Source organism: Diorhabda carinulata, chromosome 3 (assembly GCF_026250575.1).
Source record: "Diorhabda carinulata isolate Delta chromosome 3, icDioCari1.1, whole genome shotgun sequence".
NCBI lineage: Eukaryota > Metazoa > Arthropoda > Insecta > Coleoptera > Chrysomelidae > Diorhabda > Diorhabda carinulata.
Genome location: NC_079462.1, coordinates 3,199,602 through 3,219,098, shown reverse-complemented (window position 1 = coordinate 3,219,098; position 19,497 = coordinate 3,199,602). Strand labels below are relative to the sequence as shown.

General features: G+C 32.4%; 1 protein-coding gene across 2 annotated transcripts in view; it reads right to left on the bottom strand.

Annotated features, from left to right (window-relative positions):
• Positions 1-1,397: 1,397 nt before the first annotated feature.
• Positions 1,398-19,497, bottom strand: part of LOC130891694 (glycogen-binding subunit 76A) — a 29,276-nt gene continuing 11,176 nt past the window's right edge. For both annotated transcript variants that reach the window (XM_057796575.1, XM_057796574.1), the window contains exons 2-4: positions 18,064-18,302; positions 14,067-15,330; positions 1,398-12,591 (exon numbers count right to left, since the gene is read on the bottom strand). In XM_057796575.1, the coding sequence (XP_057652558.1) occupies position 12,591; positions 14,067-15,330; positions 18,064-18,286 (1,488 nt within the window). In that variant the 5' untranslated portion in view covers positions 18,287-18,302 and the 3' untranslated portion in view covers positions 1,398-12,590. The remainder of the gene's footprint in view (positions 12,592-14,066; positions 15,331-18,063; positions 18,303-19,497) is intronic.

The following is a 19,497-nucleotide window of genomic DNA, read 5'->3' as shown; positions in this document are numbered from 1 at the left end:
AGTGGGGTACCATGGGCCTATATAATAGGTTCTTGTGGACGAAAATCTTAATCGTGCTTCAAAAAATTTTGTTAAACAAGATTAGTTTGCAGCTAGTAAATATTAATCTATTTTCTATAAGATTTCAATTAATTCAACTTGATTTACAAATGGATTTATTGGATGCTATATAAAAAATTAGATTGTAGATTCTCTAATCAACTGATATGCCATAGACTTCTGCATCTAGTAGTTGACACGTGTCTTCAACTGGGTTGATGCTGGACTGTTTTCATATTGTATGTCAGACAGTTTTTTCCACATTTTATTTAACGACGTAGCTAGAGACAGTCTCTAGCGACAATTGGTGGTTTGATTTTGTAAAAAAACAGTTGCTAACTAAATCTGACGGTTTGGATTTTGTAAAAAAGTCTCAAACGACAACTGACTGTTTGATTACGTAAAAGAAAGTTTCTAGCGACAACTGACGGTTTGGATTTTGTGCAAAAAGTCTCCAACGACATCTGACGGTTTATCTTTGTAAAAGAAAGTCACTAGCGACAACTGACGTTTTGGACTTTGTAAAAAAAGTCTCTCTAATGACAATTGGCAGTTTATTTTTCTAAACGAAAGTCTCAAATGACAACTGACTGTTTGTTTACGTAAAAGAAAGTTTCTAGCGACAACTGACGTTCTAGATTTTGTGCAAAAAGTCTCCAACGACATCTGACGTTTTGTTTTTGTAAAAGAAAGTCTCTAGCGACAACTGACGGTTTGGATTTTGTAAAAAAAAGTCTCTAATGACAATTGGCAGTTTGTTTTTCTAAACGAAAGTCTCAAACGACAACTGACTGTTTGTTTACGTAAAAGAAAGTTTCTAGCGACAACTGACGTTCTAGATTTTGTGCAAAAAGTCTCCAACGACATCTGACGGTTTGTCTTTGTAAAAGAAAGTCTCTTGCGACAACTGACGTTTTGGATTGTGTAAAAAAAGTCTGTACCAACATCTGACGGTTGGATTACGTGAAAGAAAGTTTCTAACGACAACTGACGGTTTGGAATTTGTTAAAAATTTCTATAATGACATCTAATGGCTTGTTTACGTAAAAGAAACTCTCTAAGGACAGCTGACGTTTTGGTTTTTCTTAAAAAAGTTTCTAATGACAGCTGACGGTTTGGATTTTGTAAAAAAAAGTCTCTAAAGGCAACTGACGATTTGAATTTTGTAAAAAACTCTCTGTAACAACAAATGACGATTTATTTTTCTTTCATAAAAATAAAATAGTTTATTTCCACCAGAAACATTATTTCCGTGATGCTAATAAAATTTCCACTATACACGAAAGAATATTTATTGATATTTATACTTATCAATTCCATTTTCGATAAGAAAAAAAGTTCAATGAAATAATACAACGTTTTCAACACTGATTAATATATTTTTCAAGTCTTTTCGAATAAAGAAAAATAATACAATAAATAAAAACACAGATAAATTGTTATTCGTTGTAACAATTAACATGGCATATGTATATCACTTTCTAAAAAACTATAAATCTGTCATAGTTATAGTAAAAATACCATTTCCTAAAATATATTGCTTTGAGTGGACATTGAGAGACAGGAAGAAAATGTTAGAGAGGAGGTATTCGCACAGATTGTTTAAAAAACATGATAAAATTGATATAAATTGCAACAATAACATCTATTATAGAATAAATTGAAAAATTAAGTAGCGCAATCGATTTGTGGGAAAAACGCCTTTACATAGCATCGTTTTTAGTGATTTTTCTAATTTGAAGTTGGTTGTACTGAGTACGTTGGTTCCCTGTCTTCCTTCATTAATGAGCGATTCATTCACATTTTTATTTGTGCTTTGTGCGCATTACATTCTTTCAATAATTTAACACTCACACCTTAAAATCAACTACAACATACTACTGCGGTTGCGCTACTTAATATTCCAAAGTTTCTAATGCCAACTTGTCTTAACTCATGTAGGAACTAAATTTATTCAGTTTACCGAGGTTTTAACACTTTTATACGATCAATTTATCAATTTATATGATCAATATTAAATTTCAACGATATTCTGATATTTTTGATAACATCCTGTACACTAAACACGCATTCTTGGTTTTTGTTATTTTTTAATATTTTTAGGAACGTTCAAGAATGTAGCTTGCTGTATCTTGAACATTAGTGATCAATAATTGGAAACCGTGGATAATATTTTCAATTTCTTAAGATGGTGGTCACAGGTTATACCCCGTGACCACCATCTTGAAAAAATTGCTAACGACAATTGACAGTTTGTTTTTCTAAAAGAAAGTCTCAAACGACAACTGACTGTTTATTTACGTAAAAGAAAGTCTCTAACGACATCCGACGGTTTGGATTTTGTAAAAAAAAGTTTCTAACGACATCTGACGGTTTGTTTAAGTAAAAGAAAGTCTCTGACGACAATTGATGGTTTGGATTTTGTAAAAAAAAGTTTCTAACGACATCTGACGGTTTGTTTACGTAAATGAAAATCTCTAACGACAATTGACGTTTTGGATTTTGTAAAAAAAAGTTTCTAACGACATCTGACGGTTTGTTTACGTAAATGAAAATCTCTAACGACAATTGACGTTTTGGATTTTGTGAAAAAAAGTTTCTAACGACATCTGACGGTTTGTATAAGTAAAAGAAAGTCTCTAACGACAATTGACGGTTTGGATTTTGTAAAAAAAAGTTTCTAACGACATCTGACGGTTTGTTTAAGTAAAAGAAAGTCTCTAACGACAATTGACGGTTTGGATTTTGTAAAAAAAAGTTTCTAACGACATCTGACGGTTTGTTTACGTAAAAGAAAGTCTCTAACGACAATTGACGGTTTGGATTTTGTAAAAAAAAGTTTCTAACGACATCTGACGGTTTGGATTTTGTAAAAAAAAGTTTCTAACGACAACCGACGGTTTGGATTTTGTAAAAAAAAGTTTCTAACGACATCTGACGGTTTGTTTAAGTAAAAGAAAGTCTCTAACGTTAATTGACGGTTTGGATTTTGTGAAAAAAAGTTTCTAACGACATCTGACGGTTTGTATAAGTAAAAGAAAGTCTCTAACGACAATTGACGGTTTGGATTTTGTAAAAAAAAGTTTCTAACGACATCTGACAGTTTGTTTAAGTAAAAGAAAGTCTCTAACGTTAATTGACGGTTTGGATTTTGTAAAAAAAAGTTTATAACGACATCTGACGGTTTGTATAAGTAAAAGAAAGTCTCTAACGACAATTGACGTTTTGGATTTTGTGAAAAAAAGTTTCTAACGACATCTGACGGTTTGTATAAGTAAAAGAAAGTCTCTAACGACAATTGACGGTTTGGATTTTGTAAAAAAAAGTTTCTAACGACATCTGACGGTTTGTTTAAGTAAAAGAAAGTCTCTAACGACAATTGACGGTTTGGATTTTGTAAAAAAAAGTTTCTAACGACATCTGACGGTTTGTTTACGTAAATGAAAATTTCTAACGACAATTGACGTTTTGGATTTTGTAAAAAAAAGTTTCTAACGACATCTGACGGTTTGTTTAAGTAAAAGAAAGTCTCTAACGACAATTGACGGTTTGGATTTTGTAAAAAAAAGTTTCTAACGACATCTGACGGTTTGGATTTTGTAAAAAAAAGTTTCTAACGACAACCGACGGTTCGGATTTTGTAAAAAAAAGTTTCTAACGACATCTCACGGTTTGTTTAAGTAAAAGAAAGTCTCTAACGTTAATTGACGGTTTGGATTTTGTAAAAAAAAGTTTCTAACGACATCTGACGGTTTGTTTACGTAAATGAAAATCTCTAACGACAATTGACGTTTTGGATTTTGTAAAAAAAAGTTTCTAACGACATCTGACGGTTTGTTTAAGTAAAAGAAAGTCTCTAACGACAATTGACGGTTTGGATTTTGTAAAAAAAAGTTTCTAACGACATCTGACGGTTTGTTTAAGTAAAAGAAAGTCTCTAACGACAATTGACGGTTTGGATTTTGTAAAAAAAAGTTTCTAACGACATCTGAGGGTTTGTTAACGTAAAAGAAAATCTCTAACGACAATTGACGTTTTGGATTTTGTTAAAAAAAGTTGTTTTTGTAAAAGAAAGTCTCTAACAATAACTGACCGTTTGTTTACAAAATATTGCTTCTACAGAATCATGTTCCTCTTTATTTTTAATTATAAATATCAATAAATGATTTTTTGTCTATAATTAAGTTTCTTAGGGCACTCAAATGGCAGTTTTTTTCAAAAAAAATCAGGTTTTAAAAAATTTAAATTAACAAGAATGTGTCGATTTTGTCACAAAAATAATTTGTATGATCTTAGCACACAGGCGGCCTAAGACTGGATTGTTTTGTTTTAATAACAATTCACGAACATTTATTTAAAGAAAAAACCGGAATATTTCCCTCATATGTTACACTTTTCATAAATAGATTGAAAATTGAGCAAAATTTCAGCTTTAATACACTGTAAGTCTATATTCTAAAGCCCGACAAATTCATTAAAATAATAGACATATGTGTGCATATGTTTTTCCATTTAATTCAATTGTCTGAGTAAACACTCAGCTACTCCACGCTACGCCACGCCATTCAAAAACATAAGCACACATATTCGACAAGTAGCGTGGGGTAACGCGTTTCTAGTGGGTTTAATTTGCTTTTCATTTAAGTTAAAATTGAAAAGTATTTGAGTACAAACACAAAATGGAGGAGAGTGAAGAAAAGAATGGGAAAAAGCTCAAGATCATCCCCAGTCCGATTCTGCAGCAAACACCAAGTCTACGACTTATTTTTAAACATAATTCTTGTAATTTTCAACAATTTTAATTTCTGTTCAATAAAATATTTGATTCAATTCCTCATTTAATTGGAGAAACAGGAATTCAATAAAGTACTATGTGTAACTAAAAATAAATTACATTATTTGTTCTATTTTAAACTCGTGATAGAAGTTGAACTTTTGTTACAAAAAATATTATTTCACAATATATACCAAATATAGATATCGAAATTGTTTTGATATTTATCTATCTTAGCTTAAATGTGCAATTTAAATGTTAAAAATAGGAATTAATTTTAGCGTGATATTAATTAAAATCTATAAATATTATGTTTGTATTTTCAAATTTACTTTCGAATTATTTATAGAACAATTTTTATAGTTGTTGTAACTAAATTGATTAGTTTACATAATGTAAAATCAAACGAATCAAAGTGATTTGGTAAAGAAGAAGAATCATTGTAATTACAAAGTGGGCGACATCTGTTAATTTTCTTTCAAACTAACCACACATCCATAAGGTGCACTTCAAAACAACAGAAACGCTGTAAAAGTTTTAGTTTTACAAATATACTAGTTGTTTTTAAGATGTTAGGAAGGGTTTTTTCAATTTTCGTCCTTTTTAGACCGATTCTCAAACACAAACACGTTTAGGAAATAACGGAAATTATAAAAAGAAAATCCTACAATAATAAAAAACTGAACATCATCAAACACCGCTGTAGAAGCCAAATTTAGCGCCACCTAGTGGCGTGTGATTTTCGCCCCGTTAGGGTTTTTTATTTTTCTTTATTTTTTATCTGTTGGTAGAATTGTTAATCTTACTTTCAACTGTTAGATAAGCGAGTTAACTGCAAGAAGACCCGTAGAACAGCAATTTGAGGATTTGAACTGAATCTAAATATTGAAACTTATTTGATTTCCGGTCTGCGTAAGCTTTGAGAATGTTGACTGATTTTCGTGAGCGAAATTTATTTAAAAGAAAAAGGTACTAATATTAAGAAGCGAGGCAGCAATTTTATTTTTGAAGAAGGACATTTACTGTTGAGTTTTGCTAACAAATCAAAAAATATAATAGGAAATGAAAGAAAAGATTGAATATAGTATAAAAATCTCATTTATCAAAATTGTCCCTTGCTACAGAAGGCCTACTTTCATATTGAAGATCAATATCCTCATCCTAATCAACAAAAACTATCATATCAAAATAAACATTAAATGTTTATGTTGATGTTGATTTATGAACCAGATTTTAAATAAAATTTTTTGGTCTACGCAAAAAATACAAAACCAATCAAGTCTTTTATATTCATTTCTCACTATTGCCAACATTCCTCATCTGTCAGTTACTAAATTGGTGGATAAAATATGGAAAAAACCCAACTGGAGCTTTATTTGTAGATTAATATTATTCCACGGAAACTTCACTACAGTAAATTAATTCATATTCAGTTCTTAACAGCCCATGATTGGTATTTTATGGAACAAGCTTAATATTTTATGATCATTTTCTAAGTTTCAGTCAATATCCGTAATCACTTCAATATTATAATCCAGGAAATCCCTTCGAAGGTCTGTGCTTGTCTTTAATGGATTTAGTTTGCTATTTTTTATAAAAAATTCATCTGTTTTGTGTTGTTTTTCCTTTGCGCCCACATTTTCCTTTTTTTTTTGGAAGACACACTTGATTTTCCAACACCAACAGCTGTATATGTAACTGTAGCAGTCATAAAGGTGGGAAAAAACATTAAACATCACATCCACCACTCTAGATGGGTGGTGGATATAATCTGATCACAGAAATACACCTTCACTTCGTCTAATTACAATTATTTGATATCCCTGTATATATAAATATCTTTTCCCACCTGAAATCGATTTTTTCTGGTCATTAACAGCCTATAATTGGTATTTTATGAACCTTCCTAAAGGTTTGCCATTATTTTCTGGGTTTACTTGCTTCCCGGTCATTTTTTTATCAAAATTTTATCTGTTCTTGAGTTGATTTTCCTTTTCTTTTTGGAGACACACTGGATTTTCCAACACCAACAGCTGTAGCCACATTTCTAGCAATCATAGAGGTGTGTTTATTAATAGAAATCATTTTAGCATGCTTGTTACAAGAAATATTCATCAAGATAGTATTTTCTAGCCTCCAGATCCATTTGTTGTGAGAAAAGCCCTTAAACATCTGTTCAGAAGGGTGGTGGATATAATCTGATCACAGAAATACACCTTCACTTCGTCTAATTACACTTATTTGATATCCTTGTATATATAAATATCTTTTCCCACCTGAAATCGATTTTTTCTGGTCATTAACAGCCTATAATTGGTATTTTATGAACCTTCCTAAAGGTTTGCCATTATTTTCTGGGTTTACTTGCTTCCCGGTCATTTTTTTATTAAAATTTTATCTGTTCTTGAGTTGATTTTCCTTTTCTTTTTGGAGGCACACTGAATTTTCCAACACCAACAGCTGTAGCCACATTTCTAGCAATCATAGAAGTGTGTTTATTAATAGAAATCATTTTAGCATGCTTGTTAGAAGAAATATTCATCAAGATAGTATTTTCTAGCCTCCAGATCCATTTGTTGTGAGAAAAGCCCTTAAACATCTGTTCAGAAGGGTGGTGGATATAATCTGATCACAGAAATACACCTTCACTTCGTCTAATTACACTTATTTGATATCCCTGTATATATAAATATCTTTTCCCACCTGAAATCGATTTTTTCTGGTCATTAACAGCCTATAATTGGTATTTTATGAACCTTCCTAAAGGTTTGCCATTATTTTCTGGGTTTACTTGCTTCCCGGTCATTTTTTTATTAAAATTTTATCTGTTCTTGAGTTGATTTTCCTTTTCTTTTTGGAGACACACTGGATTTTCCAACACCAACAGCTGTAGCCACATTTCTAGCAATCATAGAGGTGTGTTTATTAATAGAAATCATTTTAGCATGCTTGTTACAAGAAATATTCATCAAGATAGTATTTTCTAGCCTCCAGATCCATTTGTTGTGAGAAAAGCCCTTAAACATCTGTTCAGAAGGGTGGTGGATATAATCTGATCACAGAAATACACCTTCACTTCGTCTAATTACACTTATTTGATATCCCTGTATATATAAATATCTTTCCACGCTGAAAATTTTTTTTCTGGTTTTTATAAAATTATGATTTGTATTTTAAGGACCATCCTAAATGTTAACCATGATTTTCTGACCTATACGCAGATACACTCGCAACTGAGGTAATGACATACTGATTATAAGCAGATATAACCGGTTTTAATTGGTTTGGGACATCACCAGCAATCGTAACCTAACACACTAATTAATTCAGTGTTGTGAGATCAATTTCGTTTCGTGGTGATTTTGACTAAGTGATCAGGTATCTAATTATTTTCTAAAGTAGATACAGTGATGAGTAAAAGTGAGTATAAATTAAAAAAAGTAGAGAAAAGTAACCAAATTCTTAGCAAAATTTTTTTATAAACCGGCTACTGATACAGTATCAATATATAGGGTGATTATGAGTTTTTAAAATGTGGACACTATAAAAATTGAAAATTTGAAAATCGAAACAATACCTAAAATATTTTCAATTCAAAATAAATTCAAATTGATTGTTAATCGTGCAAGCTCAAGATACATAATAGACATAGAATTGAAAAGTGTCCAGAAATGGGTTATAAAAAATGAAAAAAAAATATCCAAAATAGCATAAAAATATCGAGATTTTGGACAGTGCACGTGTTGTAGATAAAATAATGTTTAATGTACTAGGAGATTCAAAACGTGTACTTCTCTAAATGGATCACTCTGTATAACATTATTTGTTATTAAATTGAAACATTGTGCAGTTATTAAACCCCAAATTACTAACTAATTTTAATTGTTTATAGTCTAATTCAGAGCCGAAATATGTCAAAATAAAATTAGATTTAATTATTGACATATTGACTGAAATATAAAAAAGTAAATTATTTAATTTAAATACGTTTCATTCACGCAAAATTATTGATAAACGAGTATAAGTGAACCATTAAGGAGACTTACAAAAATTTATAATTTATTCATAAATACATTAAATTAATAAATTTCTGGCACCATTTTTCTTTATATCTTTAACCGGTAGTTAGTTCCACCTTGTATAAGGACAAGTTTAGGGTCTAATTTATCGGCGTAAGTCAGTGACGTTTATACTGGACTGAATTGCAGATCAATCTCAATTTTATAATTACAAATGATGAAATTTGGTCAATTGAAGTATCTATCTACATATTCATCAACTACTAGAGCAGATATGGAAATAAAACAAAATCCCAGACGAGTGGAGCACAGGCATAATCACGCCAATATTTGAGAAAGGCAATAAAGATTTGTGTGAAAATTATAGAGCCATAACCCTGCTTGAAAGGACTCGCAGAGAAAGAACTAGGGGATTATCAAAACGGCTTTAGGAAGATCCACACTCCAGACCAAATAATAGAAAATAAATAGAGGAAATAACGGAATAGAAGAATTAGAAAGACGAGGAATTCCAAAAAAACATCATCAACATCAGAGAAAGCGCACACAAAGCAAATGGAGAGAGGGAATTAATAAAGGCGATCAACAAATTAGAAGAAGAAGCAATTAATTATAGACTGGAAATAAATGCAGAAAAAATATATGAAAACAGGGGAAAAACCAACTGAAAACTCACCAACACAATTTTGAAACAAAGCAAAATAGAATTGTACAACAGTAATCATCAAAAGAAATCAAGAAGAACTTGAAAGAACCTAGAGAAAGATAATAACATATAAATACATAGAAGAGAGAAAGGAGAGCAAAGAAAAACGATGAAATAGATAAAAAAGCAGAAATTATAGTGAGATACATAAAACCACAAAGACTCAACTGGGTTGGGCATATAATGGGAAGAAAACCAACTGAAACGATCGAAAAAATAACGCAATGGACCCCATTGTGGTCAAGGAGAAGAGGCAGACCGAGAAAGACTTGGAGAAACAAAATAGATGAACCCAAATGTATGGGAAATAATAACAAAAGCAGCAAAGACAAACGATAAACTATAAAGAAAACAAAAATAGAAAACGAAGAGTAATCCATCTCAAAAAAGGATTCTAAAGCATCATAATCCAAAGGATTGAAAGGCTTGATAATGATGATGTTGATGAAGATGAAGATGATGATGAAGATGAAGTATGTATGAATAAATTATAGTAGCGATTTTATGAAATTGTACTACAAGATTTATTAATTAATCAATTGAAAGAATTCGAGTACAATCAGCCTGTAGAAATTCCTTTGGAAATCTATTTTTATCTCATAGTTTACAATTTTTATTGCTACCAGAATCGTAAAATTATTATTATCACAAAGGAAATTCTAAATTATCTATAATAAACGTTAATATAAACAATTAAACTTGTTAAAATACTTAATTTATATTAAATAAAAATGTTTTGTTATTTTTTCACCTAAATCTAACAAACTAAAAAAGAAATTGGTCAGCCAAAACATCGTTACAAAAATAAGCGTTAACCCCCATTATTTTTTTATGAGGAATCGATTTTTTTGTTCAAATTTTATTTTTAATGTGCAGGGTGACACAGAAGACACTTTTTTTTAATTGGAGCCCTATGATTTGACGTCGTAAATATATTCCACGCTCTATTTCTTGGTTTTTCGGTAAAACAAACCCTCTCCCTTCTCAATATACAGTTGGTACCACAACATGCGTCCAATACTTCCAACGTTGGTATGATTGGACGTATCGTGAGGTCGTAGTGCGCATGTCATTCGAACAATGTTTTGCTACCAACGTTAGCCAAGGAAAGTCCCCAACATTGGAACACTTTATACTTGTTTTTTTTTCTGTTTATCACTTTTTTGCCACGTTTTCATTTCTTTATGTACGTTAAGGTTAGGATTCAACCTTCGTCCAACGTTCAGCCAACGTTGAAAGGTGAATGTTGGCGCACACTTTGGACGCATCGTGCAGTTGCAGCACTGCATCCAACTAAAACGATTTTCCGGGGAGATTTTCAATTAATATAAGTCATTTTAGGATGATGCAACGACAAATATTACGTTATTTATATTAAAATTATGGTTATAGTAGTGTTTGATCTCATTTATGGAATCAAAATCTTTTTTTGTCCACCACGACAATATGGCCGACGTTTCAAATCACGTTACTCGAAATAACCTATTGTGTATTATGAACTAAAAGAAATAAATACTGTTTTTGTGTCAAATTTACGTGTTTTTCATTTTTTTTTGTATTTTATTTCATATTTCTTCATTTTATCTACTCGTAAGAGTAATAAATTAAGACCTCCGCTGAGATTCAGATTCATTATTCGGATTCATTGGATTTATCGATATAAAGAAAGCTTTTGATAAAAAACGAAATCTCAACCATGTAATAGTTTTTATAACCACGAGTATGCGTTGGATAGAAGATTATACAGAAGTCCTTATAGCAGAAAACCTCCAAGATGTACTGCAAAACTTTGATACTTGGGGAATACACTAAAGCATTTCGAAGAAAAAGAAGACTGCAGTTATGGTACCCAAATAGGACAGGTAATGAAGATGCAGACATTATTAAAGAACTACCAACAGTTCAAATACAATTACACTCGTAAGAAATACAAAGCTGAACGTTTTTAAAGCATTTAGCTGCACAGATGGAATATCTTAGGCGTATGAGAGGTATTACAAAAAGTTAGGTTAGGTTAGGACATGATCTAGAGGTTATGTAACTGATGGAAATCATTGAACAAAGATAGTCACCTTGGTTAAGTCATTTATAAAGAATAGAAGATTCAAAACTAGTTAAGAGAGTGTGGGACGCACAAATAGGCAAAAGATATTAAGCAATAATATGTGATAAAGTAATTGGTACTATAAATGAGCCACTCATTCTCAATAGCATTTAAAGTTTCAATACAAATTTTTTGCGGGTTTCTTGTTGTTTAAATGTGAAGGTTTTAGGTACCAGATTCGTACACACTTTTCGTATGATAAAATTTATAGGTCAATTCGTATAGCTTCAGAAATCGCACGATTATTTAGCAGACAGAAGATTGAACAAGATAAGAAAGTGAATTATCTTCAAGATCTTTTCGGCCATCTTTAAAACGCTTAAACCCCCAAGAATACATGGAAGCGACAAATATTCAATGTAATACACTTGTTTCAAATTTCAGTAGTAGTTTTTCCAGGTTTCATGAGAAATTTCACAACAATCCGTATTTTTAAGTCGATTATTTTTACGGCAAAAAATAGCCCCTTTACAAACTAGTGCCACGGCTAAACTGGCTCTACGCTAAACAGTTGACAGTCGTTAATCTTGAACGCATGCGTACAACAGTTGAAAATCTGTACCAGTCGTACTTGAATTAAATTATTTAGAGAAACGTAACTGATCAATTTCGATTTTAGTTTGTTATACTACACAATTGAAAAGACAAAGAAAAAACATAAAAAGTACATAATATCAACGGAGTTTATCCTAAAATATATTTAATATGATATGTGGAAGACTGTATCCCAATAATTCACTCATCACTGCTTATATAATATAATTTTATGGCACTTAACGAAAAATGCTTTCGTCTCTTTACTTACACATGAAAAAATTTTATCAATTCGTTTACTGAAGACAACAGTAACGATTCCATTTTGATTTCCTCTCGTCTCACGTGAGACTCTGTCGTTCAATCATACGCCATTGTCATTTAGCTCCGAGTATTATTGAAATGGCGTGTTAACCTAAAACAAAGCATCTTTTATTAAGATGGCGTGTTAATCTAAAACAAAGTATCTTTTATTAAGATGGCGTATTAACCTAAAACACAGCATCTTTTATTAAGATGGCGTATTAACCTAAAACAAAGCATCTTTTATTAAGATGGCGTATTAACCTAAAACGAAGACATTATTTTTTAATTAGTAATGTGAAAATTCCTACGCCTCAGATTGGATATGTCGTAAATTGTTAAAACCAGTCTCTAATTTATCGAATAGTACCATTTTTTCACTTTCTTTGTCCTTGTTTATCGTGTATTGTTAAGATATAATTAAAAGTGGCAACCAAAAACTTTTTTTAAGTGTATTTGACGTTCGTAAATGCCAAATATGGTTCTCTACGTTTATATCCGGTAAAGACCAACAACATGCAGAAGTTACAAACATCCAATCCAATCGGTCCGTCTCAAGCAAGGTATTGCTGCAACAGAACCAGATAGAACCTTTTTTTGATGGCTTGATCATTTTAGGCGAAAATAGGTTCTATATGAAAATTCAAAACGCTCTAAACGCAGTGGCTCTCTTCGAATGAATAACCTCAAAATACTGCGAAGCTGAGAGAGAGAGAGAGAGAGAAGCTTTATTGTCACAAGAAAATTTTTAAAATTTTATGGATGCCAGTCTCTAGAGTCTATGGTAAATTCAGCCTAAAATCTTTCAAGCAGACATGCCTTTGTCAAACCTCGTATTTTTTAAAATAGAATTCGCAATGGGTTCTACTACTCAAACCATAGATATAACGAATAGCTCTTTTTTTTGTAATTTGAAGATAAAATCGAGGAGGTGCAAACTACAAGATCCCCAAAAAGCAAACCATTGAAGGGCACCGTCAATATGTAGACCAAAAGATATTTGGTCGAATTTGAGGATCGTATTAAGTCATCGTTGAGTTTTAGAGGTTTTAAAGCTCCTTTAAAGGATAAAACTAAAGTTTTATTATAAAAAGTATTTATAAAAATTAAAAAAAAAATTGGACCCAAAACTGAACCCTGAGACACACCACTGCACTTTGGCAATTCACTTGAAACTTTACCATTAGCTCGTACCAATTGATTTGGACATTCAAGGTAAGATACAAAACATTTCAATGGAATACCTCGGATGTAAAAAGCAAGCACAAGAAGAGAAACTCATTTAAACTCATGAGGATGCCTGTGGATATTGATCTAGAATTTCTGTAAATTATATTGTTTGGGAAAGACGTGCTTTGGTAGATGTTTCCACTGGCTTGCAGCATTCAAAAGAAAGGAGTAGGTCTTGGAAAAACTGCTCTAACTCTAGTTTCTTTTATTCACTAAGTTGTTCAAGTTTCAGGTCAATTCTGGATCGCTTAAAAGTCGAATTGCTCGATTCTGTATTGAGTGAGGGGTGTTACTTCCGGGTCCTCTTAATACTTGGATAATTTCCGACGGATATAAAATACAAAAAAAAATACTTACTAGTAAAAACTGGCACCTGTCCATTCGTCTTGCATTTGCGCCGCGGTATTAGTCGTCGAAGTAGTACTATGCGACACTGGTAAACATTGAAAACAATAATTAGAACCACCGTTATTGTCCCAATACTGACAACCCCTACACTGAAACCGACACGCCATTTCCAGTTTTTGACCTATCGACAAAGTATGAGCGTATAACAAAAACGTGAATTTATCCGAAAATCCATCACAAGAATTATCGACGTAAGTAGCTTTAACGTCCGCGAAAGTCTGCCAAGAATCCAACGTGTACCTGATATGAACGGATTTGTGGAAATCCAAATTCCTTACGCGCACTGTACCTTTCAGCGATAGCGAAATGGGATCCTCCACGAAAACGTTTTCCAAACATACGTTGTGCTCTCTCACCAAATCCAAGAAATTCGGAAGACCTACTGGTTGTTGGAACATGGGTAAGAGATATTTTTCCGCTTTAGGTTGAGTTCTACCTATCATGCTAGATAGGAATTCATTCGAAATGGATTCTCCAAAATCGACGTCATCCAGATCTTCGTAAGCCGATGTGGGTATCTTCGGTATATCATCCATGAACGTTCTCACGTCGGCTAAATCTAAACCGAGCGCGTCAGCGAATCTAACAAATTTCTTCTGTCCCGGCGTCCCAGGTGGCGTTTTTCCACTTTTCAAAGACGTACTTCTTCTCACTCTTGGCTGTTGGATATCTTCTTCTTCTTCTTCTTTATCGTCATCTACGTTATTCTCAGTTAGTAAATGAGAATCTTGATTTTCACTAGGATATACACGATCAGTATCAACACTAATATCGTCACTGATAATTATTCTCACGTTGCTGTTATCACTTACGTCGCCGTTACATTTCGGTGCATCCGATAAGGAAGTATCAACATCGAGACTCAATTCGTCTTCTTTGAAACTCAACATCGACGTATCTTCACTTATCGACAACATTTGCTGTGATGAATAATCAGACTCTTGAGAGTTGATGCACATTTCGTTGTCTGACATGTCTATGCCGTTAGTGTGGTTCAATAATCGTTTATCTTCTGTATCGTAAAAGGTTCCATCGCTATCGCTATCGTTCGTTGAATTATTTGTCGTTGCTAGGACAGTTACTTGTGCTTGGACTGTTTGTTGATTGAGCCGTGAAGTGTCTGTCGTATGTAATGTATCTTTGTTTAAAACGTTCAAGTCTACTTCTTCTAGTTCTTCTTCGGGACTGCCGGGAGATTCAAGCATATCCAAATCTGGAAGTAACAGGTTTTTTTTCACTATTTTGTCCAAACAAACAAGTTTATATTGATTACTACCCGTTAATATTGAGCAATCAATACGACAGAATACAAAAGTTTCAAGAAAAAATTATTCTTTATACGTAGCTTGAAAACTGGGAAAAGACAGTAGAATATGAAATCGCTGGCCCAGTGCAAAAAAAGATATATCTCAAAATTTTGACATTTTGAGATATTACTAATTCCAAGTCCAAAACCACCTATTTTTTAACACTTGTTTTACTCTTTCTTCATCCTGAGCTGATGGTTTTGGTAGGTCAACACAGTAACAACTCAAAATAGTACACTATTTCACCAAACCTTGATTATAGTGCAATGGTGTAATATCAAAAAATATTTTTGTATTTATCAGCTGTTCATAGACATCACCTGTGGTTTGTTATTGTTTTTGAAGAGAAATTGTGGCAAGGTATTTTGGAAGGTTTGTAAAATTTGTGAAAGTCTATTAGTTATTAGTTTCCACAATGAATGGTTTTATTGTAAATCTCAATGCTACAGATATTGTTTGTGAAGGAATCCAAAGCGGATCAATAAAAGGTAAGATTTAAGTATTTGTTTTTCAAATGGAAAACTCGACAATCAAATTTCGTTCAAGATTAGACCAGTTCTATACCAGTTTAGTAAGTACCGCATCCAAATTCAGAAGATCTTCACATTTTAACGGAAAATATTACATCTGATGATGTTTTAAAAGATAAATTTTCGTTTGGTGATACTAAAATTGAATTACAAGAAGTCCAGCTTGTTACGAAAGACAACAGTAATAATCAGAAATATGAGGAACAGGAAGAAGTTATAACATATGATTAAGAAGTGAATAAAGCAGATGATGGCAATAACTTTAATGATGACGATGTTTCTGATGATATTGATGATTACAGACCAGATGAAAATAGTAATAGTTCTGATAGCGAGTATGAAAACCTTGAAAATAACGTTCAACAGCAAATATTAGAGTTGGATCAAGTACAAGAGAGACCTCAAGATCAAGAAATCATTGAAATAAATAGAGGTATCAAAAAAAAGATTGGAAAATGATAAACTTTGGGCAAGAAATGTGAAAAACTGCAGGTGAAGCTTATCAAACAAAATTAGGTAACCTGAAGCAGGCAAAAACTGTAAAAAAAGTTTGTGGAGGCAAGTTTTAATCAAAGTGTTGCCAGATCTTAGGGGCAAACGTTTGAACCAACCCAAAACAGACCCTAAAATAGAGCCACTATTGTAGGTCCGATACTAAAAGAGAATATATCGACGGAGACTTAAACCAAGCCGAAATCTACTGACTATAAAAAAGAAGCAATGCAAGTGTGAAGAAATACTGACTGTCAAACTTTAGCATTGGATTTTTTCAACCAAAAAAGACCAGTGTTCCTTCTGTGAAAGCTACAACAATAGCCCAGAAGAAGAAAGGATCAACATGAAACAAGAGTTGGATTTACGTAAAAAAGAAAAAGAACTATCACGAGAAGAGAAAAAACATGATAAGGAAGCAACCAGGGAAGCAAATTCAAATCTTATTGTTTCTTGTTTCGATCCTCGGGCCGTTGTCCAATTACCAAAGGGCCAAGTATTAACCTTAAAATAACACTGCTGTAGAGCTGATAGAAGATTAGTCTTTTATCAAGACATGTAGTGGGAAAAATAAGAATAATCTAAAACTCATAAGTTTCTAATTGTTGGGCATACCCAAAACGAAGCAGATCTGATGCATTCACTGATCGAAAAAAAAAAATGAAATTAGCCATTAAAAAGACGCCTTTTTATGTTCGTAGCTAGCTAGTTGCGGTAATGCAAATGGCTAAAAAAGAGAAGGATCAGTTAGTTGTCAAAGAAATGGACAAACAAGATGTCCTGGACGGGAAAGAATAGTGTGGGCGAATGTTAAAATGTTTTTCACAAAACATTTTATGAACAAAAAGACATGAAATCATTTAACTAGGATGACAAGATTGTAAAGAAAAAATCCCAGAGGTTTATCGATCAAAACAGCAGATGAAAACTCACATCAAACACCTGACACACTTAACACTTTAATTCTTAGAGTCAAACAAGCATACTCAATTTCCCCAGGTATAACTGTTTTGAAGAGAGCGGATCTATTGAGTTCATTGAGCTCATTCCACGTCCATACCGTCCATTTTGAAAATTTGAGAACTTCCACTGTTGGTGAAGTCGACGAACAATCTGAAGATGATGATGACTAAACTAATTAAACAAACTAACATCTCGTATACAAAAAATGTTATGCATATGAAAGCTGAAAGTCAAAAACAAAACCTCATGGATGATTCAACCTCCAATATCTAAAAACTGTTGGTTTTGAGATGTGACAGTTTAGCACTAGGGCAGCGAAATGTGGACAATTTCTTTTGTTCCAGAAATTCCATATTTAGCCACTAACGAAATCAGTTTTCTTTATATAAGTATTAAAACTAATCTACACGTCGGATTCACTTGAAATTTTGACACCCGATATCTGAAACATGATGAAAACTAACACCGTAGTGAAAATCATTTTTCCGTCAAACCGCACTCGTATTTAGATGTCGTTTCTGTACCAATTTCGTGTTCAATATCTTAGATCAAACTAGAACTAGTATTTTTTTACGAATGTATTAAATAATAAAACAAAGGGGTAACGTTGTACCCAAAAATTCTAGACAAATTTCTATTAATGATTTCACTAACCTAAAAATTGTTCCGGATTAGATGAATGAGCGGGTTGAGATAGAGTGATAGGGTTTTCGTTAGCTGCCAACCAGCTGCTTTCGTCTGCTGATTCATTATCGTCATGCGTACCTAAAGATTTCAACTTTGAGTGTAATCTTCTGGCAAAAGCTTCTGCTCGTCCTCTGCAGGACATCGCCAAAAAAGAACCAAGTCCCCCGCACCTTTCTCCGTCGGATGCCATGAAGTAGGCAGATTATCTGTAAAAAAAAAACTTTAGTTCAACCATAACCAATAAAAAAAATATTGTCGATTCGATTCGTTAATGGACTGTTCCACTGTTTACATTCTATCTTAAAATAAATTATTTTGACCTTAAAGACTCAAGCCAAATTACGCAATTATCACAGCTGGGCGATCAATTAGAATATTTTGTAAATATATATTTATTATACTTATCGTAATTGAATTAATGAAAAAGTAAATAACCAAAAGTCAATCTAATTTCATTTAAATGCTCAACAAATGAAAGAAAAATGAATATTTTGGAAACGTGGTGATTTATTTTTCAAAATAGTCGATACACTAAACCTAGCGATGCTTCAACTTTTTAAAATTTATTTAATAAAAAAGTTTTTTCGATATCTGCAAAATGGGCCTTCCGTGGACGCTATTACCTACTCAATTGATTCAAATTTCTTATAAGCTAGGGACTTTTTACAGTTTAGTAACAAAAAGAAGCCGCACGTGGTTAAATCTGGGAAATATGGTGGATGGAACAGCAGTTTGTAGACTAATTGGGGCTACGTCGATAGCGAAGGTTTTTTCTCGAATTAGCTCAATAATTCAGTGTAGTATATCTTGGTGACAGTTTCGATTTTGTCCAGAACAATCTTTGCCTTCTTTCCAGCAACTTGGGGTCCACAGTTTCGATTATCCTTTGGTTTAATTGAAAATACTTGAAATATATACTATTTTCTGATAATTAATAAGGGAACGAGGATTAAAGACTGATTAAATGATATAGATTTGTTTGAATTCAAATATATCTTATACTAGGAGTTTTTTGAATTCCTAATTTACGGAAATATCTTACACAAACAGTAAAAATACAGGTGTAGACTGAAGGTCAAATTTTTAGACGCAAAGATGACATATTACAGACAAATATTTAACTGTGCCATTTTTATTGCTCAAATTTTAGTACTAGACGACATTTTCTGTCAATTAGAAATGTTTATTTTTTCAAAAAAACTTCAGGGTTACTTGAAAACCCTTAAACGGTCTTGGTATGACATATAATACCAACTGTTCAATAACTTTTTTAAAAATCGGCGGGAAGGGGCAAGGGAATTTAATTGTAAATGTGTTGGTCACACTGTTTTACAAAAATCTCACATGTCATCAGTAAAATGGCGTCTCATCCTAAAAATTTAACTTGTTTTTTGTTATTGT